General features: G+C 39.8%; 2 protein-coding genes and 1 pseudogene across 2 annotated transcripts; 2 read left to right on the forward strand and 1 right to left on the reverse strand.

Moving 5' to 3' along the window:
• Positions 1-2270: 2270 nt before the first annotated feature.
• On the reverse strand, positions 2271-3665 carry LOC121785972 (GPI-anchored protein LLG1-like). The gene is made up of 3 exons (XM_042184468.1): positions 3441-3665; positions 3295-3351; positions 2271-2766 (listed from the first exon to the last, which is right to left on the reverse strand). Exons 1-3 carry the CDS (start codon positions 3520-3522, stop codon positions 2417-2419), a joined length of 489 nt encoding a protein of 162 aa, XP_042040402.1. The 5' UTR covers positions 3523-3665; the 3' UTR covers positions 2271-2416.
• A 3643-nt stretch (positions 3666-7308) lies between these two features.
• LOC121786821 (patellin-4-like) lies at positions 7309-9467 on the forward strand. Its single transcript, XM_042185436.1, has 4 exons — positions 7309-8248; positions 8516-8640; positions 8708-8849; positions 9195-9467. Exons 1-4 carry the CDS (start codon positions 7316-7318, stop codon positions 9465-9467), a joined length of 1473 nt encoding a protein of 490 aa, XP_042041370.1. The 5' UTR covers positions 7309-7315.
• A 6376-nt stretch (positions 9468-15843) lies between these two features.
• On the forward strand, positions 15844-25557 carry LOC121788038 (annotated as a pseudogene).
• The last annotated feature ends 1620 nt before the right edge of the window (positions 25558-27177 follow it).

Consider the following 27177-nt stretch of genomic DNA (forward strand, 5'->3'; position numbering starts at 1 on the left):
GTTCTCATATTTGTGTTCATGCTTTGAGATTGTTGGGGCAATTGAGTGAAATCCTTTTTGATAAAATTGGTTTGTTGATTGACATATCTTCTTGCAAGCTTGATGTGAATTGTCATGAACCTACTTTATGTGTTGGACAAGAGTTTGTCAATTTGAGGAAGAGTATTCCTTATTTGAGCAAGAATGATGTGTTAATGATTATTGATGGTCTTCCCTTGTATGATCTTGAGGTTAGAGATTTTGTGCTTAGGTTTTTCTTGGTGATATTCGACTATGCACAATATGAATACCCTTTCTTGTGTACCTTTATCCCTAATGTGAATGTCAAATCTTTTGTAAAGATATTCAAGAATTTGGGCATAGATAGTGTAGGGATGATTGAGCCAAATAGAAACAAAGTGCTTGGGGTATGTGTGTTTTGGCATGTTAGTTGTTTTTATTGCATGTCAATCAAGCCTTTCAACGTAATTGGGATGTTTTATGGTCCTTTTATTAATGACTTTGTTTCTAGTGGTCTTGTTTGGGATTTTATTGTTAAAGAATGTATAGGCTTATGTGCACCCACATCTAGTGCCGATATTTTGAAATTATTTGAGTATTGGCATGAAGGATATCTTGATGAGCTTGATGTATTTTGTTATGGTGATCGCTATTTGAAGTGTTCTAATATCCTTGGTCACATGTTAGCTATTGAGAATGTCTATTTGCATGAAAACCTACATTTGTCGATTGGTAAGCGGAATAGATGTTATGTATTCTTGAATGAGATTGGTTCATTTGATCATATTGCTATGCATGTTAGAATCATCCATGACAAGGGAATTGAGAATGTGATGAATTGGCTTATGCTTGGTTTCTATTATGCATCAATTAACCCAATCAATGGAGTGGTAATAATCTATGGAAACCTTGCTAAAGACTTTTCTTCATATGGTTGTGCTTTGGACATGAAAGAATTCATGAATTTATGTTCTCATACTTTTTGTTACATGGTCTTGAATTTGATGAAGCATGAATATGTTAGTTTGCCGTTTGGTTTTGTGCATGATTATACCCACCTTATTGGTGTGATACCATATTTTAGATGTTGTGGTGGTCTTAATCCCTTTTATCGTACCATGATACTTGATTGGTTCATGTTCACTCTTGTAGGTACGCGCGGGTGGGATTTGAGGACAAATCCTTTTCAAGGAGAGGAGGATGATATGACCACGTATGCCGGGCATCAAGAGTCACTCCGAAGACGTGGGCCGTGGGTTGATTGGGGTCCAATGATGGCCTCCCAAGGATGATAGGAAAGAAGAACGCTCGGATTTGAGGACAAATCCTTCCAAAGAAGGATAGGATGATACGACCACAAGTTCCGAGCCTCAAGAGTCACTCGTACTCCATGAGACTTGGGTAGATTGGGGTCCAAGAACGATGAAAAGGCCATGACAATTAGCTAAGATGTAGCTGGGGTCTGATTCAAGCAGTGATCTGACAAATCAAATGACGTCCAAATTCTCTTCCAAGGCAACCGATGTCTTCGTCTTCGAAAGAGGGTCGCGTGAGTATGTTTCACGCCTCGAACGGAGTTCGGATGAGAGAGATATGGCCGTTTGAAGAAAGCCGCGCAATGCAGAACAAAACGCGCGGGCGGGCGTTTTCCCTTATGCAAAACGCCCGGTCGGGCGTTTGTGTCCGATTTTAAGAATTTAGGCAGAAAATTCACCCGGTCGGGCGATTTGCCGTTTTCTAAACGCCCGGTCGGGCGTCGGCACTGTTTTTGCCAAATTTTCACTTATTTTGGGCCATTTTTCTTGGGTTTCCAACCCTAGCTATAAATACCATTTGTGAGACATTTATTTGGGACTTTTGATGAATGTTATTATGAAGACTCCTTTGAGAGCATCTCCCATGTGAGATTTCTATCCAAATTCCTGCATTGTAGGTTGCTTGTTTTATGTTCATTTGGCTAAATCAAGTATAGGTATGCATTTATGGTTGTGTAGTCATGAATGTGGAGCCAATGGAGTATTTGCTTTGGGTGAAAGTAGCCTAGGGTTGCCCACATCTTCTTGTGGGAGGTCATAGGTCCTCAAAAGAGGATTCCTCATTCTTTACACTTTCTTCTCACCTTCTTTTCTCTCCATCAAAATCCATTTTGAGCATAGTTTTTGTGGCTAGCTCAACTTATATTTGTTTATCTTAACTAAAAAGTGAGATCAAACACTACTTTGGGTATTTCTTGGGCACATGGAAGGATTCCCTCACAAGGAACCTTATCATACTGGTGAACAATTTCTCATATACTTATTTAAATTAATTAGGAAAGCAAATAAATAACAAAACAACTTAATAAATTTAGGAAATCCTAATATATAAAAGAAAAACAAATCAAGCTGCATCACAAACATGATCAAAGGTTGAGTTTTCATAGCACAAACGCGAGTGCGAAAAGCAACAACCCAACCAAGATTGGGTGTCCTAATGCAACGGGAGTGGCAACATAAGACACGGGTGAGGGTGGTGGCAATGGGCAGGAGAGTCCATCTTTGCCGTCGCGGCATATACTGCCGAACAAGAAAGGCGGATATTGGCCGACCGTGGGGATGTAGCTGAAGAGCTTTTTAGAACAATCGTTTCTTGCATCGTTAAGCTCATCCGCAATAGGGCATGCCAACTCTTTATATGCAGAACAACATTGGTCCGAAGGGTAATCTGGTCCTTTGCACTTGCTCGTTAGGATAGTGTAGTTTAGGTGTTCAATGTCCACAGGGCAAGCTGTTCAGTTATACAACATGTAACTTCTTCATTTTCAGAAAACATATTCGGTTGGTTAGATAAGATAATAGTAAAACATATTCAATTGATTACATAAGATTAATTATATAGTGAGGTACTGCAATTAATATGAGATAAGCTACAGCAAGATTTTGTAATAATAAAGAGATATAATGTAATCTTGCTATTATGAAGGCGGGCTAAGATATATTTTTAATTTTCATAGGCCGAGCTTTTGAGAAAAGCGTCACTGAACAAGAGATAAGATTAGTCATGATCTTTAATAACTTATTAGTAATGATGGCTCTGAACGGCCTTTTACTATACTAGCAAGATTACTAATATGTGTTGCTGGGCACCGTGAAAAATACATTTGCGAGATTTGGGAAGAAAATAAATTGAAACTACTTAATTAGAACAATAGTTGCAAATCCCATCAATCTAAGTTGAAATATCCATATTTCACATATTAGGCAATTATTCTTAATTAGTATGATGGGTAAATATTTATATACTAATAAAACTTACGTTTCGAAATCTGGAGGAGACTCCTTCCATTCCCAACTTGGTGGCCAACAACAGCATCTGCGCATCAACACACCAAAAATTAATTTCAGATATACTATATATATATTCTAATTTTTCGTCTTTTTCTTTTTATTTTTTCAATAAACCTGAAATGAAGTCGGCAAAGGAGAGTGGAGCCGCCAAAATGAAGAGGAAGAACAGAGGTTGGATCTGATGGGAAGAATTCATCACTGAATTAGTAGTTTATGCTCAATTTCATTGTTGGATATGAAATTTTGAAAGTGGAAAATGGTCAGTTGGAGTCAACCCACCCTTCTTCGGTAGAATACCTTTTTGAAACGCGTTTTGCAGCCAACCAATTGTAGATATTATATGACCCACACACATACTATACCTTTATTCCTTTAATACCTTGTTATCTTAATTAGTTTGACTTGTTTAACAATTCTATTTATTAATACCTTCTTATTTTGAAAATGTAGAATTGATTTGGATTGAAAGTTGAAACCTCCATCAATGGAGGATGAAGAAACCGATAAAATTGGGGGAAATCTGTAGTGTGGGAGAGAAGAGCGGAAAAGGAAAATTTTCGCTAATTGACTACATTTGTTTGGAAGTGTTGACTACAACTTACAATAATATGCCTTATATATAGGCCAGATTAATGTTAAACTAACTAATTAAAAGCTACTAATTACATTTTTGCTTTTCTATTTCAACAGACTAAAAAAGAAACTAGTGATATTTAATGGTGGACGAAGGGAGTAAGATAAAATGTTGAATCATATCGTCAATAATAAAAAGTGACAAATTTTTATAGACATACCAATATAGAAACAGAGATGGCAAGAAGAGTATCTAGTCTGAGTTTGCCGTCCGTTGCGACTTGGTTAGTTGGGGACCAGATTTCTTGGACTTCCATCCAGCACAGTGCTTCGAGTTCCACTTTATTAATGTATTCTCGATTTCCCATTTCTTATGTTTGTTGTTTACTACTGCTCCCTCCGTCCCATAATACGAGTCACATTTATTGTGGGCACGAGTTTTAAGAAATGTGAAAAATTGTAAATTGGAATAATTATGGGAATATGAAGCTTACTTTTTTATATTGATTTTATAATAAAATGTGAGTGAAGTGAATTAGTGGAATATGAGACATACATACCATTTATGGTAAAAATGAAGTGTGACTCTTATTATGAGACGGACCAAAATGACAAGGTGTGACTCTTATTGTGGAACGAAGAGAGTATTTTTTATATATTCTCCAACTATTTATTTTTATTATCCTTCCCTTCATTACTTTTGCTATTATCATAAGTGTTACGTTAAATATATATAAAAAATAAATTTATGATCATTAAATATCTTTGCAATCTAAGAATCCATGTAAAATTACATCATAGTATAATTTGATTGTTTTCGTTCGCTCTCCCCTTGTTTACTTTTATTGTTTCCCTAATTTTATTATAAATTTATGTAAAAAATTGTTTAAAATCATTAAATAATGATTTTTGCAATCTAAGAAAAAATGTATGAATTATCATATAAAAATACCGGTTCTTTTGACATTGATGTTGCTTTCAACGATTGTAGCTGAATGTATCGCTAGTTAACATTGATCATTGGGTAATTATTTCTCTCTCATTGTCCATCTTTCTCACCTTTATTGCTTATATCGACGACAAGGGTATGAAAAATACTCCAACTGTTAGCAAATATGGCCCCCAAACACTAAAATTCTAGCTTCGCCTCTGCTATCAATATATATGAATTTTATTTTACCATCAGAAAAAAAAGTTTAAAAAAAATTGAATGGTTAGGTGAAATTTATTTTGATAGTAGTACATTTTAAATTCCAAGTTCGGAATTTCGAAATACTAAATTTCGTATATTTTTTTATGATAGCAGATTTTTCACGAGTCGCATAAAAAATTGAAAACTCATGTATTTTCCATGGATTGGAGCTTGCAAAGACACTTGGAATAAGAGTGTTGGAGGTGGAGAGTGATAACTTTGTAGCAGTTGCTATGATACTGAGAAAGTTTGAGGTGTCTATTAGTTGCAAGGCGGTAGTTGGAAGGATTTGTAAATTAATCTTAGAGTTCTCAGCAGTGGTGAGCCATATGCATCGTGTGGGGAATTTTGCGGCGGACTTCTTATCACACCATACCTACAGTTTTGCTCGGGGGATGCATGCTTTGGATCAACCACCATTAGGTCTTAATATTTGGCTCCTTCATGATAGATTAGGCATTTCATATTGTCGTTAGTTTATTTTCAACTCAGGCTTAGCCCGCTTTCTTTAAAAAAAATTTAAAATTAAAATAAAGTAAACTACAGTACAAAAAATTATCTAGTAATGAGGTTGCGGGTTGCACCTTTCTTGTATATGTTAAAAAAATATTACCAGATATCTTAGGACAAAGATTTAGTCGCATTTGAGGTACTTCACACGATTTTCAAACTATTTAGCCCTTTTATCACCTTTTTTTATTAAAAGATATTTAGTCTTTATATTTCTCTCTCTCTCTCTCATCTCTTCTCCCCGTTTTCTCCCCCCCTTTTTTTTTTATCTCTCCTCATTTTAATTTCTCCCTCATCTATTTCTCAATTCTCCCTTCTCTTAATTTCTTTATTTTAAAAAGTAAATAATACATACACGTAAAATAAAAGATCATAACAACAGTTTAATTTGATATATATTATTTTAAAATAAATTATAAAAAGTTATGAATATTAAAAATATATTTTAAAATTTTGAGTCAGATTCTATATATTGCCCTAGAAATTTATAAGCAACAAAATATAAAAACGCAAAATAAAATAAATCGATGATTATATTCGTTTCTCTCAAAAACATCCAAAAACTGAAACATTTATCTACAACAGAAAAATGTCTTCCAATCAATCATCGCTATATATAGTTTATTACGTTTTTTTGTTAAGTTTTCATTGTTTTCAAGATGTACACTCCTATTTTTAATATAAAAAATTTACAGTATATGATTATAACTAGCTAATTAGCTGTCACAGTTAAAATACACCATATTTATATAGAAAGTCTCAAACATATTTTAACATTTATATTTTTATGGTAAATTTATTATGAAAATAATATACTATAGAAAATGAAAACTATTTATTTTAATTTGAAGTGTGTATTGAATATATATTTTTTAAATAAATGAAACTGAGAAAAAATAATTGAATAGAGCGATCGAAGAGAAATTAAATAGATGAGAGAGAAAAGTAGGAAAATGAGAGAATTGAAGTGAGAAAGAAAAATATAAAGTCTAAATTATACTACTGTATAATACTACAGTTTAGTTGTACTAAGTTATCTTATCCAATTATAATTCATGGTTTACCTTCTTATATTTCCTTTTATTTTTAACTTTAAAAATAATCATTCGGATTGATTATATTCTAAAATTTGAGCATATCATTTCTTACAGTCTAGTAGTACTATTTAACTACTTCTTCTGTCTCACAAGAATATGTATTTTCTAATTTCGAAAACTGTTTTCTCTCTATTAAAGTATGGCTCATTCTCAACTAACAATTTTTTTTCTTTTTCTCTTATTTATCAATTATGCATTAATATCTATGCACAATTAAAAGTGCATAATCTCATGGAACGGAAGAGTATATGATAGTAGTTGTAAAATTTTGTCTTTATAGACATTAACTGTTGAAACCTGAAAATAGTAATGAGAGTCTGGGACGACATAAGACTTGGGACACAATCAGCTTAACAAAGTCAGTTGCTTAAGGCATAGTATTATTTCATGAAAACTCTAATCAATATATACACGACACATTATAATGAAAATAAAAAAAAGAGAAAAACCAAATCACAACAAGACTTGGTAAAGTAACGGTTGCATGTCGAGCGCCGCATGTTGTCCTAACAATGTGTTATTCAATTAAGACACAAAACCAGACTTTCCCATCTAAATCTCTGTCTCCATCACAATCACTCTCTTTCCTCTTCTCCCATTCCCACCAATCCCACGCCATGGAAAAGATAGACGACGACGGCCCCGGCGACGACCCTCCAGCCGACGCGGCGATGGCCCTAGACCCCGACGTGATCGACAATCTCGAAGAAGCCGGGGACGAATCCGAAAAGGGCGAGCCCTCGTCCACGGGCGAGGAAGGCGAATTCCCCGATGATCTCAAGGAATACGCCCGCAAGGCCCTCGTCGACCTCCGATCCAAAGTCGAGCTCGCCGTGTGGATGAACAAGCTCGTCAAAAACTCGAGCAAAACCAACGACACCCCAAAGCAACACCACCACCATCACCATCACCACAACCACCACCACCACCACAAGGGGAAGGGCAAGATGCAAGAGAAAGACGAGCAAGGCTCGGACTCGGAAGAAGCAGAAGCAGAAGGAGGAGACGCTAGCGCGGAGGCGATGGACGTGGACATAAACGTGTCCCTGTGGGGAGTGCCGCTGCTGCCGAGCAAAGGCGACAAGACGACCGATGTTCTGCTGCTGAAGTTCCTTCGCGCGAAGGACTTCAGGGCGGGGGAGGCGTTCGAGATGCTGAGGAGCTGCCTGGAGTGGAGGAAGAAGAACAAGATCGACGAGATCATGAACGAGGATTTTGGGAGTGAGTACGACAGTGTGAGCTACATGAAGGGGCTGGACAGGCACGGCCATCCGGTTTGCTACAATGTGTATGGGGTGTTTGCGGATGAGGAGATTTATAATCGGACGTTTGGGAGTGAAGGAGGGAGGGACAGGTTTCTCAGATGGAGGCTGCAGCTGCTCGAGAAGGAGATTCGCAAGCTCGATTTCTCCCCCGGGGGGATCTCCACCTTGCTGCAGGTTAATGACCTCAAGGACATGCCCGGCCCATCTAGGCGCGACCTCAGGCACGCCACCAGGGACGCTGTCGCAGTTCTTCAGGATAACTTCCCCGAGTTCGTCTCCAGAAATGTGAGCTTTTTCCTAATCTTTTTCTCATTTTGGACGATGCAGTGTTAGTGGATAGCGAGGTCCACAAAATAGTAAATTGTTAATTCTAATGTGTAGAGGCAGTGTGTTGTTCAAAAGTTTCCTGATTTAGAATTGTCTGATTTTAAGGGACCTACCAAAAGGAAATACATTACTTGATATTTTTGTGGAACGAAGGGAGTAACATAACATGGCATGAGTTGAATATATTGATGACTAACTTATTGATAGTGTGATTTGTGTGCGTAGATCTTTGTGAATGTTCCATTTTGGTACTACGCGTTCAATGCGGTTCTATCGCCGTTCCTAACACAAACGACGAAGAACAAATTCGTGTTTAGCCGTCCATCGAGGGTGACAGAAACGCTAGTCAAGTAAGGAAATTAAAGAGGGTTTAGTGCATGTATTAAATGAAATTTGAGGTGAGTATAAGAAATGCAGGTTCATCGCCGCTGAGGAGATACCTATTGCCTATGGAGGACTGCTACAAGAAGAGGATCTTGAGTTCTCGACCAAGGATGCTGCTTCTGAGATCGTCATCAAGCCCGGAGCAACTGAATGTATTGAGATCCCCGCACCAACGGTAAGTAACCAATGTTATGATTACATCATAGGGTCCTATTTCCCTAAGGCTGTTACTAAATGAGAACTGAGAACCATATCAGTTCACTGATTCATTAATATCAGTTAACATCACAAAACATATCAGTCCTGTTTCTGACTTGAATATAGTAGGGTTTTGTTACATTGAAAGTGAGTAACTCATATGTTACGATATGTCAATTGATATTAATGAATTAGAGAACTGATTGGTTTTCAGGTTCTCATTTTATGGTAGTTCTCAATTGATGACAACTCTTACATCATATATACTACATATCATGCATATATATGATAACTGAGGTTGTTTGGAAAATGTAACATACAGATTGGAGTTACAATCGTATGGGACGTGGCGATAGTAGGGTGGGAGGTGAACTACAAGGAGGAATTTGTGCCGTCGGATGAGAAGTCATACACGTTGATCGTAAAGAAGCAACGGAAAGTAAACTGGCAACAGGATCCCATGCGGAATTCTTTCACGAACAAGGAAGTTGGTAAGCTGGTCATCACGGTTGAGAATGGTCTGTTCAAAAGGAAGAGAGTTCTCTACAGATATAAGATCAAGAATAGTGAATCAACTTCCACTTTTTCATCATGATGCCTCCAACCATATTTTACCATGTTAATTTTTTCTTTTTATGGGATAAAATAGGCGTTTTTTTGACAATGGTTTTAGTTATATTCTTGGTTCAGATTCATTTAGGTATAATTGGTAGCATATGCTAGTAGAGACAGAGACAGAGTTCATCTATTATGGGAGAGTGTCGCATTCCCTAAATAAGATTACGAGAAAAACTAAATTTTTTGTCTCAATGTTTTAATTTGTCATTTCGATAGGAAACAAGTAATATAATTATTGGTTTTACAACTTGCTGCATTTGTCATGTAATTTGAATAAAGGTTGTCAAGTTTACTTTTGCAAGAAGAATAGAAATATATGTGATAAAACAAATTAAAGATTTGACCTAAGAAATATAGTCATTTCACGAGTTTATAAACATAAAACAATAACAAAAATCAATATAGACAAAACTAATTAAATATTAAATACTCATAAATTAATTGTAGAAAAACATTATTTGTAATATACCATTTCTATTAACGATACGAGGTTTAATACAACATTCATAAAGGGCAAACTGCCTTTAAAGTTAAAACAATTTTGCGATTTTCCAATTTTTCCCTGAACTACGAAAGTAGCATACAAAATCATGAACTTATCGACCGTGTGCCATTTTCCCATGTCGGGTATTCCAGCTACGAAGCGAGATGACATGTCTTTTTAGCTGGCGTGGATATTGAGTAATGCTGACTTGTTAAATCTAATCCTGACTAAGATGACATGTTTCTTAATCGGCACGAAACTTAGAGTTGTTGATTAATACTCCATTAGTCACATAAAAATATGTGAATTTGAAATAACAAGAGAATTAATGCGTAGTTGGTAAAATAAGAGAGATGATAAGAAAGGTAGTAAAGTAGTGTTAGTCGATAGTGGACCCACATTATTATTAGTGTTTAATGAGTTGAGGAAGATGTGTTTTCTTTCCGAGGATGGATTTTCTTTTTCAGGTCTTTGTAGCTAAATTCTCTATTTTACTACATTTAGTAGACATAATCCTTGAAACTTGCTGGAAGATGTGTTTTCTTTGCAGGTGTGAGTTTTCTTTTTTAGTGCTTTGTAGCTAAATTCTTTTTTTAAGGGTTTACAGATAAAGAGTACGTATAAAATTCTTAATGTGCCAATAAAATACATGTCTCATCCCCAAATTCTCAATTTTCACAATAAAACCCATGTCATTCCTAAATTCGTAGATTTGTCCCCATAAAATACATGTCTCATTCCTAAATTCTCAAATTTGGCAATAAAACTTATGTCATTCCCTATTTCACCGATTTAACTCAAACATAGACCAATTACACAATATATAAAATCCTACTTATAGAAATCCATGAATTCGGAGTGACCCATAGGATTTATATAGTAGATTAAGTTTGCTCTTGACACTAACGTGAGAAAGTTGTATATTAATTTTTTAGTGTCAATTATCAACACCCACCGATAAAACTATCATCACCCATGATCTCACGGATTTAACCTCATCTACCCCACTTACTCCCAATCCCCTCACATCTCTCCTGCTCCTCACATCCCCCACTTCCTTCCTTTGTTCATCCCAACTTTAGTTTCATTAACTCTTGTAATCTTTTATTTATTCACTTGTTACACCTTTTTTACTCATTCCATCCCTCCTAATATTCCTCTTGCAGCCTTACCTACTACATCTAATGTGTCTACGTCTTCCACATTCACTAGTACCTCTCATTCCATCACATGTTACATGGGAAATTGGTTGCACAATTGGTAGGCAGGTTATAGTTCAATTAAAAACAAACATGATAGAGCAAGACAATAGGGCATCAACCCACATATTTAGGGATGTATTGTTTACAATTTATAATCGGAATTACTCATTAGAGCTAGCTAAACACATATGAGTAAATGAAGAATTAGAAGACACATAAAAGATGAAGAATAATTACTAACCAATGGATATGATTCTTGAAACTTGTTGGAGCTTCGTAATAGGGTTTTCTTTTTTGAAGAGGGCTTTTCTTTTTTTAGGGATTTGCAGCTAGCTAACTAGATGAAGTATATTTACTAACCCTAGGATATTTACTAACTAGTCGACATGATTCTTGTAATTTGCTTTAAACTTGATGGAAGAAGGGTTTTCTTTGTGGGGTGGGTTTTCAGATAAAGAGTATTTACTAAATTCTCAATTTCGCAATAAAATTCGTTTCATTCCAAAATTCTCTATTTTTAAGAGACGAGGGAGTATATAAAACTAGACTTGCATTCTACTAACTTTTTATAATTATCTTCCTTTATATTTCTCTATTCTCGTGTCGAGTCAATATGGAATATTTAATCCGAATGAAGATTAATTGTTACGATGACCATAAAATCACATTGAAGGAGAGGGCTAAAACCACCGGTAAATATAAAGCGTTAATAATGCATAAACATGGTCTCACTTGTTTACATAGTGCAAACAACCTGAAGTTTATCTTAACGTTGTATATCAATTCGACAACATATAACGTCTAGTTTTAAGCAACAACTTCAACTTCAATCTCACCAACTCTCTTTACAATCGTAAGGAATTTTAGTCTCCTCCGTCATACTATCGTTTTCAATCTCCTCCTCCATATATAAATTAGCTTCACCATCGTCACTGAAGTAATCATCATCTCTCATTAGAGGATCGTAATCTATGTGTTCGAAGGCCATCTTTCCTTTGTAGCGCTGAAATAAACCATATGTATCTATAATTGCATTACCTCCCTCGTTTTCAATCTCTCTTTATTTTTGTTAACCACATACACCGGAATCGGGTTTGGATTCCCTTTCTCCGATCTGGAAATTAGGGTTTTCACATTATTAGAATCTCTATTGTTTTTGTTTCGAGGGAGAAACTTGCATGGTGTGAAAATAGAAAATATTCTACATATAATGTTTTTGTTTCGAGGGAGAAACTTGCATGGTGTGAAAATAGAAAATATTCTACATATAAAATATTGATATATCATGCTACTCTAATTTGGTTTACACAATAATAATAATAATAATAATAATAAAATAAATGAATAAATTTGAGATAAAATAGTACTCCTTCCATCCTCTATTATGTGTCTCATTTTTTTCATTTTAGTCTGTCATTAATTAGTTGTCCCACTTCACTTTATTACTTCTAGTAATGAACCTCACATTCCATTAAATCAATTTCACCCACATTTTATTATAAAACTAATATATTAAAGTATGACGTACATACCATTAACCTTTTCAATCCACTTTTTTTTACATTTCTTATAACTTCTGCCGGGTCAAAGTGAGACACATACTGAAGGACATAGGAAATAGTATATACCAGACTGCCCTATACACATAATCACGATTGATGGGGTGAGACACCTCAAGGGATGTGAATTGAAGATAGTCCAGCAGCCAAGAAGGAAGACACACGTCCACATCAAAAACCATACTGATTTATTTGGTTTTTGCATGGTTTTAGAGGGTAGTATTACATGGTTTTGATCATATATTGTGTACTTTGAAACATGTTTGTAGCTACTTCTCTATGATATTGGTATTTTTACCACTTTGTGAAGAATGTGTAGAAAAAGGGTCGAAAACGAGCTTAAACGGCGAAAGGAAGCATTCGGGATGAAAAAGAGCGAAAAAGCCGTACGCGGCTGACGAGTCGCCAGCTTCGCACTTGACGAACCTGGCGACTCGCCAGGATCTCCGCTCAGAAACGCCGTAAGCAGCTGGCGAGCCGTTAGCTTCGACGCTCGACGAACCTGGCGACCCGTCAGATTTGGCCGACAGTTCTAATGATGGAGATTAGAGCCCTAATTAGTAAAAGATGCATGGCACGCCTCCTACATAATTACACAAGCCTCCAACCTAGAAAATCTCAGTTTTTCACCTAGGAATAAGAGAAGAACGAGCAGAGGACGAGTATTCGTCGCAAGATTGAAGACGAGGCCTTCAATCCGCCCAATCCAATTCTAGGAGTTCATATTTTAGTTTTATCTTTTATTCAAACAATGTTTTTGAATATTTCTCTGAATAATTCTTTTAACTTTTGTGATGAACAACAAAAATGCGTCATTTTGGATGTATTGTCATCTTTTAATTAACACTCAAAATATAATGACATCATTTTATCTAAACCAATATTCATTTTTTGTCACTTCATATTTAATTTTATCATAATACTCCAATTTCAAGAGAATTGCGAGAAAATAAAACTTGTAATTTTAGATTCCAATTTCAAAAGTTAGAACATACTATGATTACAATAAAACTAATAGTATTACCTAAGATGCACAATTCACTTACTTTTTTTAACATACTTACTTTAAAATCAGCATCAATTCAATAGGAGTATGAGATATCTATTGATCAGTACTACAATCAAAATTACTACTACTAAAAGCAACTTGGCTGTTAGGGCATCCATAATGGCTTTCGCTCAGCCATAGCCAGCCACAAACTCCTCCTGCCACATCATCAACACTAAAAATCTTCCTGCCACATCAAATAACCCAGCAATAGTCTAGCCACATTACCCCTAATTATATAAAACAAATAATTGACAATCACACAAAATACGAAATTAAATTTACGACACAGATACGGGAAAATTTAATTATATTATTAAAATTAAAAAGTACATTAATTTAAAAAAATTACATTAATTTAAAAAAAAGAAGGTACATTAAAAAAATTACATAATAAAAAAAAACTAACGCCGTGCAATCCTCCGCGCCCACAACTCTTCAATTAAATCATTTTGCAGTCGAATATGAGCATCCACTTGGCGCATGTCGGCATGTGCTTGGAGGCTTGGATCGGCTTCATTATCGTCGTTGGCCCAACTAGTAAGTCGTAAACCTTCATCTTCGACAACCATGTTGTGCATGATAATACAGATGTACATTATATCAGCAATGCAGTCGATATGCCACAAACGCGTTGGACCCCTAATTGCCGCCCATCGAGACTGGAGCACACCAAATGCGCGCTCCACGTCCTTGCGCGCCGACTCCTGCAGTTCCACAAAGTAGGCCTTCCTCTCATCCGATGCGCATATGATCGTCTTCACAAAGACAGGCCACCTAGGGTATATCCCATCCGCTAAGTAGTAGCCCATATCATGCTGGGTCCCGTTGGCGACAAAACTGATGGCCGGACCGACGCCCTGGCACAGCTCGTTGAAAAGGGGCAACGAGTTGAGGACGTTGAGGTCGTTGTTCGACCCGGCTATCCCAAAATACACATGCCAAATCCATAGCCGGTAGTCAGCAACGGCCTCCAGGATCATCGTGGGATTCTTTCCCTTGTAGCCGGTCGTGTAGAACCCCTTCCAGGTAGCGGGACAGTTCTTCCACTCCCAATGCATACAATCTATGCTGCCTAACATACCCAGGAACCCATGCTTCTCCCCGTGCATCTGCATCAGATACTGACAGTCTTCGTGAGTAGGGCTTCGAAGGTACTGATCACGGAAAATTTCAATCACGCCCTGACAGAAATACTTCATACAGTCAAGGACAGTCGTCTCACCGATGTGGAGGTACTCGTCCCACATGTCTCCCGCCCCTCTGTAGGCGAACTGCCTGATTGCCGCAGTGCACTTTTGAATAGGTGTGTGGCCAGGTATGCCAGCCGCATCGTGCCTGAAGCGGAAATACAGATATCCCTGCTCCAAGGCGTTAACAATACGCATAAACAGGGCTCTGCTCATCCTAAAACGGCAACTGAAATGGTTGTCGTTGAACCGCGGCTCCTGTGCGAAGCAGTCTGCGTATAGGCGCTGGTGTGCAACTACCTGATCACGTTCAATCACTGTTCGGCGGTGGATAACTGGTCGTGGTCGAGGTACCGCCGGCTGCAAGGCCCTCTACATCAGCCGATCAATCTTACGGTTCGTATAGGCCTCTAACGCTTCGTTCATTCGACGTTCGTACTCCTCAGCATCCCCACCACTACCACCAACGTTGTTCATTTCCCGTTGTTGATCTTGTACAGAAATTAAGATAGAAAGAGTACTCGTTAAAACAAGTGGTGCGAATGAAAATGACGTGCAAATCGCGTATATATAGTGGTTCGAAATTATTTTTAAAAAAATTTAAATTGGCTCGCCGACCGCTAGCCGGTCCACCGCCTACAAAGGCGGCGAGCGGACCGGCGAGGGCATCGGCGAGCGCTCGCGGATCGGCCAGCGCTAGCCGATTTTTTCGCCGAAATGACGCTTGCTGGTTCCAATGGTTCGGCGAGCGGACTGGCGAGTGCCGGAAATCAGCTAGCCGGACCGCTCGCCACCATTGGAGATGCTCTTAACAATAAAGTCTGTTTGATGGCCTTACCGAATAAGGGGCTCCAATTCCTCCACGTAACATACACCCGTCGTCAATTCAATTCATTCATGGAATCCACAACTTAAATTGTAATCGATTGCAATTCATCAATAGTTGTTTAGCGTCACTCGATCTCAAAAAAGACTAATCTGCAACACAGCCATGGCATCCAAGGTCGCCGTGATCGGCAGCGGCAGTGAGCAGCATCACCCTTCTTCTCATATTTTTGAAGTAAATTTTGCTTAAATTAGCTCATATTAAACCGATTTGCCGGCGACACGCATGATGGAGTACGTACTAAACAAGCCCAACAGCAGTAAAGCCCATCAGCCTAAAGCCCAAGAAAGAGTATCAGTTCGGCATGACTAAAGAGTATCAGTCCGGCATGACTAAAGAGTTCAGTTCGGCACAACCAAAGAGTTCGGCCCCAGCCTACAGCTCGGTAAAAGCCAACCAATCAAACTCTGCTCTCAGGTCGGCATCAAGCTCTACTCTCAGATCGGCAAAAGCTGCTCGGCAATAATTCAGCAGTTCGGTCTCAGTATTCGACCGAACTAGGAGATAGTGGACTCATGCAGGATTTCCACCTCCACTACACCCACGATCTATTTAGTGGTGTCAAGCAGTCATTAACTCATGCAGGATAGTGGACCCATGCAAGATCGCCACGATCTCCACGACATCCACTACCTAGTAAATGGTGCTGCATGCCACGATCTTGGTCCTTTGTATAAATAGAACCTAGATCAGATAGATAGGGTTAGACTCTCTCGCTCTCTAGAGATCAAATATAAAATAGCAAGTCTGTATTGTAAGCTGTAGAAAACAGATCAAGCAATACAACTCTGCCCTCTTTTCTTCCCGTGGACGTAGATTTACCTCAGTAAATCGAACCACGTAAATTCTCTGTGTCGTGATCTGCATCTTTCAGCATTCATCACCATCAAAAATTCGCCGATTCATCACTGGCGCCGTCTGTGGGAAGCAGAGAACCAAATTTGTGATAAAGCGAATTTTTGACCCTTTTTCCACCCCAAAAAAATGCATACCAGATCACACACTACCCGTAATACCGTTCGTGATAACCGTGAGGAAGCTAGTCCAGCTCGCAGGTCTGAAAAACGGCCTCGGGAGACATCTACCTCCGGTTCTCACGAAGAAGGAACAAGCCACTCCAGGAGTCATCGCACCGAGTCTTCCCAGCAGCCCGATTTAAATGAAGCTGTCAAGCTGTTCTTGGCCGAGAAGCAGGAGGAGTTCTTAACCTTCCTGCAGAAGAGCCAACAGCCGGAGAAGACAACGGCGGATTCTCCCTCCTCATCCAGACATGAAAGTCGCTACCGCAGTAGTGACGTGTCTTCCAGGAGAAAGAATCCTCAACACCGACATGTTCCTGTTCCTCCTCGGTACCGGAACCACAGGAGAACTTCATCTCCTCCGTACCGAAGAAATATCGGGTTCGCCATGTACGGAGCATTAAAGACTCCGTTCTCGGACGATATCACCCGAACTCCTTTGCCGCGGAACTACCGGACACCGTCAATGACTTATGACGGGCTAGTGGATCCTCATGACTTCTTGGGACGCTATCAATATAACATGGCGAACCAGGGTCTCAATGAGGTCCATATGTGCAAGCTGTTCCCCGAGCTGCTTATCGGGAACGCGAGAAGGTGGTTCGACAGCCTTCCTCAAGGCAGCATTAGATCCTACCGAGATCTAATGGATGCTTTCCACAGGAGGTTCTTTCAGAAAGCGGAAGCCCGGATCACTTCGGCTCAGCTGCTTTCTATACGTCAAGGTCGCGACGAAAAGATTAGCGACTTCATGACGAGATTCCACAAGGAATGCTTACAAGTAGATGATCTCAACGATCTACTTGTCATTTCGGCATTCCAAAATGGAATCCTGCCCGGAGCTCTCTACAGAAAGCTCGTGGAATGCAGTCCGCAAACAGCTCAAGAGATGTGGGACATTGCGGACCAGTTCTCCCGTGCCGATGAGGCAGACCGTCGAAAACGGTCTTTAGACAGCTCATCTAGAGGAGACGAAAAGAAGCCCGATCATAGCGATCAGAGGCTTCCTCGCCGAACTCCTTTTGAAAGAATTCAAAGGGCACCGGTACAAGGCAGATTGGGACCACGTCTCAATCCTGAGAAGCCGCCCGCTCAGTTCGTACCATTGAACAAGTCAAGAGCGGAAATTTTCGAACTGCATTCCGATATGTTCGAAAAGCCAAGGCGGATGACGAAATCGGCCGCGCGCCGACCTCAGGATCAATATTGCTCCTTCCATCAAGACTACGGTCACGATACCGAGGAGTGCCGACATTTGGCTGCAGGTATTGATGCCCTTGTGAAAGCAGGGACGTTAAAAAAATACCAAAGCAAGCAGCCGAAAAAGAACAAAAAGCAGGGAGGTGCGAACTGCGCCCCTCAGGATCCGAAAAGGCAACAGGATCCCGAAGACGATAACGAGCCGCAATATGATGGAGTAATCCTAACTATTGACGCTCTCCCTGCCGGGAAGACTAAATCGTCTCTGAAGTCATAGAGCAGAAAAAGGCTTTTGACGAGCTCAAAAGTTATTTAGCCGAGCTTCCAATTCTCTCTGCTCCAACAGATGCCGAAGTGATTTTCTTATACTTAGCGGCATCCGATCAAACCATCAGCGCGGTGCTTGTACGAGAAGAAGGCCTAAAGCAGTTTCCCATCTACTTTACAAGCCGAGCATTAAGAGGTCCAGAAACAAGGTATCAACCTCTGGAAAAAATTGCTCTGGCGTTAGTAAATGCAGCAAGGAGACTGCGGCCATACTTCTATGCTCACAAGGTATGCGTCTTAACTGATCTGCCACTTCGGCAAGTGTTGACCAAACCAGAAGCATCAGGCAGAATCGCCAAGTGGGCTATAGAGTTGGGAGAGCACACAATCGAGTACCTACCTCGGAAAGCCATCAAGGGACAAGCCTTGGCAGATTTTCTTGCAGAGGCCAAGTTCGATCAAGCAATCCCTGTCATTGCCGAACAGAAAAATTCCGCCAATGCCGAACTAGCACAGCCCTTGGAATCCGAAGTAGAGCCGCCGGACTGCTGGAGCGGATTCGTAGATGGAGCTTCAAACAAGATGGGAAGTGGAGCTGGTATTTTACTTGTCGCTCCCGACGGACACGAGGTAACCTACTCACTTCGGTTCCTATTCCCCACTACTAATAATGAAGCCGAGTACGAAGCCCTCCTGGCCGGACTCCAGTTAGCGCAAAGTCTGCTCGTCAAATCTCTCAAAGTCCATTGTGATTCACAAGTCATAGTAAATCACATGTTGGGTACAAGTGAAGCTCGTGACGAGAGAATGAAGAAGTATTTGGACAAAGCGCAAAGCATCAGCCGAAGTTTCTCCTATTTTCGGATAATCCGCATTCCCAGAGCGGAAAATAGCCGAGCAGATACCTTAAGTAAGTTGGCCTCAGATCCGAGCTCAAAGGCGGAAGAATTAATGCATCGAAGCATTGATGAAGCCGAGGTACATTCAGTATCCAGCTCGCCGAACTGGATGACGCCGATCTTGCAGTATCTGGATCAAGGACAATTGCCCGAGGATAAGAGAGAAGCTCGGAAGATCACGTGCCGAGCACTTCGGTACGAACTTCATGAAGGAGTCCTCTTTAGAAAGTCTTACCTCCAGCCGTTATTGCGGTGCGTAGGACCAGAAGAGACGGGCTACATCCTCAGAGAAGTTCATGAAGGATCGTGCGGTAGCCACATCGGAGCCAGAGCTTTAGCTAAAAAAGTTCTGAGATGGGGATATTATTGGCCAACCATGGTACAAGAGGCAGTGCAGCTCGTCAAGAAGTGTACGAAGTGCCAAATTCATGCAAATGTCCCAAGGATGCCGCAGACCGATCTATACACTATGCAAAGTCCTTGGCCTTTCATGCAATGGGGCATAGACATAGTGGGACCACTTCCTCAAGCTCCTCGTCAAATGAAATTCCTTATCGTTGCCGTGGACTACTTCACGAAGTGGGTGGAGGCTGAACCATTAGCTACGATAACGAGCTCAAAGGCATTGGACTTCGTCTGGAAGAACATAGTGTGCCGATTTGGCATACCCCACATCCTCATTTCGGATAACGGGACTCAGTTCACCGACAAGACGTTCAAGAATTGGTGCCAAGAGCTGAATATTCAACAGCGGTTCACTTCGGTCTCTCATCCACAAGCAAACGGACAAACGGAGGTAACAAATCGTATCCTGGTGAAAGGGTTAAAAGCTCGGTTAGAACAAGCCAAAGGACAATGGGTAGAAAATCTCCCTCAAGTCCTATGGTCCTACCGAACTACACCCACAACCTCCAGCGGTGAAACTCCGTACAGTCTTGTGTACGGCACTGAAGCCGTGATTCCGGTGGAGATCGGCATACCCAGTCCCCGAACTCTAAATTTCTCGGCAGAAATGAATGACGACGGACTGAGAGCCGAGCTAGATCTTGCCGAAGAAAGAAGAGAATTGGCATGCATAAAAGCAGCCAAGTACAAGGAGCAAGTAGCCCGGTATTACAACCAAAGGGTGAAGAAGCTGCAATTTCAAGTGGGAGATCTCGTCTTGAGAAACAACGAAGTAAGCCGAGCAGAAAAGCTGGGCAAGCTCGAACCCACATGGGAAGGTCCGTATCGGGTGTCAGAAGTCCTCGACAAAGGGTCTTACAGATTGGCTCACAGGTCAGGAGAACAGGTACCCCGAACATGGCACATTTCCAACCTCAAGAAGTTCCATTTGTAAGAGACAGTCCGGTCAGTCAGTCTTGAGTCCTGTTCGGTCAATGTGCTTTATTTGGTTTGCTTGGTCTTTGTTTGTCTCTGTGCGTTTTGTCTGTGTGTTTTGTCTGTCTCTGTGCGTGTCGTCTCTTACAAATGTTACTGAGGTATCTTGTTCTTCGAAGGCTGATCCCCTTCTTAGAACATATACAAGCCAACGATTGTGAGTCAAAGCTTCTAAAGAGGATACAAGACCACAATTCAGCTTAAACAAGCAGTTCGTCTAAAACGAGCTGCAATAAGCCAACGATTGTGAAGTCAAAGCTTCTAAAGAGGATACAAGACCACAATTCAGCTTAAACAAGCAGTTCGTCTGAAACGAGCTGCAATAAGCCAACGATTGTGAAGTCAAAGCTTCTAAAGAGGATACAAGACCACAATTCAGCTTAAATAAGCAGTTCGTCTGAAACGAGCTGCAATAAGCCAACGATTGTGAAGTCCAAGCTTCTAAAGAGGATACAAGACCGCAATTCAGCTTAAGAATCAAGCACTTCGTCTGAAACGAACTGCAACGAAAGTCCGATTCTCGCGATAAAACTTGCCTGAATTAGGACAAGGGAAAGTCCGATCCACGCGATAAAACTCGCCGAATTAGGACAACGGAAAGTCCGATCCGAGCGATAAAACTCGCCAAATTAGGACACAAGACGAGTCCGGTCAAAGATGTTTATTTCATCAGACCAAAGACGAGTCCGGTCAAAGATGTTTATTTCATCAGACCAAAGACGAGTCCGGTCAAAGATGTTTATTTCATCAGACAAGACGAGTCCGGTCAAAGATGTTTATTTCATCAGACCAAAGAGAGTCCGGTCAAAGATGTTTATTTCATCAGACCAAAGACGAGTCCGGTCAAAGATGTTTATTTCATCAGACCAAAGACGAGTCCGGTCAAAGAAGAGTTCACTTCATAAGACCGAGGACAAACATCAACTTACCCCGTACCTTTATCCAGAATGCCGAAGTAATTCACTTCGCTTTCCGGGGGGGTAGTGATGGAGTACGTACTAAACAAGCCCAACAGCAGTAAAGCCCATCAGCCTAAAGCCCAAGAAAGAGTATCAGTTCGGCATGACTAAAGAGTATCAGTCCGGCATGACTAAAGAGTTCAGTTCGGCACAACCAAAGAGTTCGGCCCCAGCCTACAGCTCGGTAAAAGCCAACCAATCAAACTCTGCTCTCAGGTCGGCATCAAGCTCTACTCTCAGATCGGCAAAAGCTGCTCGGCAATAATTCAGCAGTTCGGTCTCAGTATTCGACCGAACTAGGAGATAGTGGACTCATGCAGGATTTCCACCTCCACTACACCCACGATCTATTTAGTGGTGTCAAGCAGTCATTAACTCATGCAGGATAGTGGACCCATGCAAGATCGCCACGATCTCCACGACATCCACTACCTAGTAAATGGTGCTGCATGCCACGATCTTGGTCCTTTGTATAAATAGAACCTAGATCAGATAGATAGGGTTAGACTCTCTCGCTCTCTAGAGATCAAATATAAAATAGCAAGTCTGTATTGTAAGCTGTAGAAAACAGATCAAGCAATACAACTCTGCCCTCTTTTCTTCCCGTGGACGTAGATTTACCTCAGTAAATCGAACCACGTAAATTCTCTGTGTCGTGATCTGCATCTTTCAGCATTCATCACCATCAAAAATTCGCCGATTCATCAACGCACTTGATGCATCGCAATTTCTCAGTTTCAGGAGCAGTCTGTGCGTCGATTCTGGCTAAGAACGGTATATCCGTCACCATTTTCGAGTCTGCCAGAGGCCCCGGCGGCCGCATGTCGCAGCGAAGGTTTTGGTTTTTGTTGTTTTTGGTGTCTACTCTGCTTGATTTTGTTGTGCTAAAGAAGAATTATTGAACAATTTATGTATATTTATTTGTTTAGAGAACATTGTGAAGATGGGAGAGAGCTATCGTTCGACCATGGTGCGCCCTATTTTATTTTGAACGCCACCAATTCAGAACTGCAGAGTCTAGTTAATGCCTGGGAATCAAGAGGTCTAGTGGCTCAGTGGAAAGCTAAATTTGGCTCTTTTGATTATAGCTCGAGAAGTTTTGTCACCGTTGATGAGGTTTGAAATCAGATCTTCATTCAGATATTTTGCAAATTTACACCTTAGTTAGAACTAATATCAACATCTTAGTACTAGTAGGATGGATTATACAAACGTTGTTCTGCTGCTTTGCTTGAGGTTGTGTGTAAAACTGTCACAATTATGTTTATTGTAAGTAGCTTCTCTGTACAGGTATACTTATTCTCTCTTGTGCTTGTAAGAAGTAGATAAGACTGCAAACTTTTGTAATCTCTAGTGGGGAATTCTCCGAATTTTGGGGCGCCGCATGCTTCCTCCAGTTTGTCAACAGTATTTAGGGCTCAACAAGGAAAACCTTCAATACTATGTATAACCAGTTATCATTTACGGTAATTATAAATAAGGCCATAGTATTGCAAAAACAACAGTAAATATGTGTGTGTGTACTAGGTATTGATTCATTTATTATAGAAGAGAATGTATTCCTTCCTGATGTTTAGATTGATTCAGGATCAGGAAGTGAACACGAGATATGTTGGTGTGCCTGGAATGAACTCTGTCTGCAAAGCATTATGCCAAGAGCCTGGTATAGAATTTAGGTTCATTAATTCTGTTCTTTGGGCACTCTCTTCAAGTGTTTATAATTTTTTCTGTTTTTTGTTTATCAATTAGGGATTGAAACCAGGTTTGGACACACTATTGGAAGGTCGGATTGGTTGATGGATCAAAATGCATGGTCCTTGACAAGCATCGATGGACAAGATGTTGGCCATTTTGTGGGAGTGGTAGCAACAGACAAGAACACATTTTGTCTAGGTTTACAGATGTCACTGGAAAACAGCCACCTATTGGTATAAGTGAAGATTTCAGACTGACTTATACAGTGATCTGTACTGTGTTCAGTTCACATATCTGGTTGTGGTGTTGGTGTTGTTTCTCATATGTAAATACTAGAATATGTTGTTTTTGCATATTCTTCAATCTGATATTGCATTAGCCAATCAATTCTGATAACAATCAGCAAATAGAGTTTTAGGTCAGGAGTGAAGATCGGTTGAGTGGGCTAAGGGTGCAAGAGATAGGATGATTCAGTTGTTTATCTTTATAGGTTTGTCTATGGGCTGTTAGGATTAGTAGTCTGCTAGTCGATATCTTGGTACGCAAGTACAGGTTTGAGTCAATAAACAGCTTAAAACTGGGAAGCTAGAATCTACCTTAGTTTCCTTGTCTTGTAGTATGTTCCATTCAAATTAATATTTCTTCTTGATTTTCTTGACAATTGCATGTACAAAGCTCCATTTCTTTTTATAATATTAACCAATGAATTGTCACTCGTCTTGTTCAAATGGAGTTCAGTGAATGACTTGACATATGTTATATTTATCTGCATTCTTGTCTTCTGTCTACTAGTTACTGGTCAAGCCTTGCGTATTACTCCTTATTCCATCAACCAGTTTATATGTATCTGTTACTCTTGTGACTCCAGATTGGTTGTCAGCAATGTGGTATACTTCCCATTAATCGAGTTGCTTATTTTATGTAGATCTGAGTTCAGATTCAGGAGACAGCTTTCAGATAAAAGAAATTCCAGCGTCTCCTCGCTTTGCTCTTATGCTGGCATTTTCAGAACCACTTTCATCTGTAAGTGTGTTCAATGTTCATTCACCCTGTAATGTAGGGAAAACGTTACAAACTTCCATATCCTGTTGAGCTCCTTCTATGCTTCTATATTGCCCTGTTGTTACTGAACTACCAGTTTTGTGAATGTAAATCCGATTCAATGAAGAGATTCCCTTCCTATGATCACATCATACATCACCTCATTTTAACAATTTCTTCATCTTTTAACTCTTGTGGCTAGATACCCATAAAAGGTTTTTCATTCAAGAACTCTGAAATTCTAAGCTGGGCTCATTGTGACAGCAGCAAGCCGGGACGTTCAACTACTAGGTTGTTATGATTTGGAATATGCTTATAAACTTTTTCGCTTGCATTTCTTTTCCTTTTTCCCCTTCCCCCCTTGAAGTAACACACGTTTCCTCCCTTCATGTGTAGTGAGTGCTGGGTGCTGCACTCTACTGCCAAATATGCGGAGCTCATCATCTCTCAAGCAGGACTCCAGAAGCCTTCCCCTGCATTATTAACAAAAGTGGCTGAGGAACTATTTCAAGAATTCCACAGAACTGGCATTGACATACCACAGCCTTTTTTCAAGAAAGCTCATAGATGGTTCGCATCATCCTATTGTTATCTGTTTACACTAATCTTGAATAGTAAACTAGGATTTACATAATAATATCCCTTGCAATTGGGCATATTCATCCCACAGCCTTCCTGATGATGAATATGCCCAATAATATTTAGTCCAATCATAGGGTGAATCTATATAAGTTTCTACGAACAACTTGCTCAAATGGATAAGGGACCAGTAGACTAGGGTTGATTAGAAGTTGTGATATGAGGTTCAAATACTTGTTCCATTTTTCTGGTATAGGCTAGCCAATGCTACTTTCTACTCTAGATATTGAGATGGAGAACATTTATGCCTTTGTTTCCCACGAGTTACTAAATGCCTGCGAAAATGGGAATGTCTTCAGGGGAAGTGCCTTCCCGGCTGTCAGCATTGCACGAGAGGATAAATGCTTGTGGGTAGAAAAGAGGAAGTTAGCAATATGCGGCGACTTCTGCGTGATGCCTAGTGTTGAAGGTGCAATATCTAGCGGCATCGCTGCAGCTGCTAAGTTTGTTGAAACGCTCGCTACTTGATTGGTACTATTTCTTTCAGATTCGCTACTTAATTGACATTTTGATTGTCAGCGGCCTATGAATTTTTCTCTACATATTTTTATTGCTTTGCAAGCTGCATACATTTTTACGTTCTAGCCTTCTAGGGGTAATGGGGCATTGTGTTTACCCTTATTGATTGATTTACAAGAATGTAAACTCGCCATGTCACATAGTACTCCATCCGTTCCATAGTAATGAAGGCGTTTTTTTTCGGCACGGAGATTAAGAAAAATTGTGTTAGGAAGGGAGAATAAAGTGAAAAATGAAAAAGGTAGAAAGATGATGAGAGAAAAAAGTAAGAAAGAGTAGAGTAGGTGTGGAAAAATATATTGACTTTTACTAAAAAGGGAAATGACTCTATTACTATGGAACGTACCAAAATGACAAAATGACTCTATTACTATGGAACGGAGGAAGTATAATCCATGGGGGCATTTACCATTCAAGATTGATAATACACATTACCTTATTGGGCATATTCATCATCATAACTAGGATTTTTTTCACTAGTGTCTCTTGCAATTGTGTTTAAATGCTACCCGATCTAGTAAAATATCTACACAATATTTTTCTTCGACCAGTATTTTAGAAATTTTGGATCTAATCAAAACGACCTTTTAAATTCATATCCCGATTTGTAAATTGTAATTCCAAATATGATGGTGATGGTAAACATATCAAAACTAAAATAGCTTGAACTGGTGTTTCCTGATTCCTACCAAAGAGTGGGAGGTACTTGGAAGATTCTATTCGAATTCAATATTTGCGGTTTGAGTAATACTCTCTTTGTCCACAACCAATAGTCATAATTTTACTTTAATCTGTTTATAAAATTTGTCTTTCTAGTTTTCATTCGACAAAGCTTCACAAATTTAAATGAGGACGATTATTAAAATCATGTAAATTACGTGTTTATTAAACGAAGAATAGAGAAATTCCTCAGACACTCAAATACTGTAAAACTTTCATAAAAAAAATCCAATACAGATGCATGAATATACTATACGCGTCTATACTCGAATTTAATGTCTTTCTATTAAAATAAGGAGGGAATATCTTTTTTGGTACATCAACTATCCTAAGGGCTCGTTTGATACGTTGGTTGGGTTATGCACAGATTAGATATATATGTTATTGGGCCTATTGGGCCTATTTCCCTACTCTAAAAGTTAAAGAAATAAACAAATAAACTATTACTCCTATTCCCTACTCTTCCTACACGTACACAGCCATTCCACTCCTATTTTCTCTCTCTTTGTGTCATCTTCTACAATTCACAAAACAGAAACAATCCCAACCCCCATCTCTTTTTCCTAAACTTTTGTATTATCATTCTCAAAACTCTCTCTCTATGTGACAAAGACTTCCACCTCTCTCTCTCTAGTTCTCAAATTGGGAAAACAAAGTCAGGCAGCTCCATCTCTCTCATTCTGCTGTCTCCGTTCACACACCGCATTTGTCACTCTCACGCCGGGCGTCCGTTTGGAGTCCCGAGAAGAAGGTGCGGAAGAAGGAGGAGATCGGGTGGCGCGACTTGTCGGCGGCGGAGGAGGCGGAGGACGAGGAGGATGAGGTGGAGGAAGGATCGTCGTCGGAGATCACGCAGTCGACGCGGACAATGACGTTGTCGACCTGGGGAACAAGCGAGTGGAACCGCCTCGAAACGACGCAGCATCGCCCCAAGTGCTTGACGTCTCCGATTATATTGAAGATCAATAGGATGAGCGAGT

Source organism: Salvia splendens, chromosome 22 (genome assembly GCF_004379255.2).
Source record: "Salvia splendens isolate huo1 chromosome 22, SspV2, whole genome shotgun sequence".
NCBI classification, from domain to species: Eukaryota; Viridiplantae; Streptophyta; class Magnoliopsida; order Lamiales; family Lamiaceae; genus Salvia; species Salvia splendens.

Excerpts from the sequence above, each read along its gene's own strand:
- LOC121785972 (XM_042184468.1), bottom strand. The coding sequence starts at position 3,522 with ATGAATTCTTCCCATCAGATCCAACCTCTGTTCTTCCTCTTCATTTTG. Across the intron at positions 3,352-3,440 it reads CTTTGCCGACTTCATTTCAG|ATGCTGTTGTTGGCCACCAA; the intron begins GTTTATTGAAAA and ends GTTGATGCGCAG. Across the intron at positions 2,767-3,294 it reads TCTCCTCCAGATTTCGAAAC|CTTGCCCTGTGGACATTGAA; the intron begins GTAAGTTTTATT and ends ATAACTGAACAG.
- LOC121786821 (XM_042185436.1), top strand. The coding sequence starts at position 7,316 with ATGGAAAAGATAGACGACGACGGCCCCGGCGACGACCCTCCAGCCGAC. Across the intron at positions 8,249-8,515 it reads CCGAGTTCGTCTCCAGAAAT|ATCTTTGTGAATGTTCCATT; the intron begins GTGAGCTTTTTC and ends TTGTGTGCGTAG. Across the intron at positions 8,641-8,707 it reads GTGACAGAAACGCTAGTCAA|GTTCATCGCCGCTGAGGAGA; the intron begins GTAAGGAAATTA and ends TAAGAAATGCAG.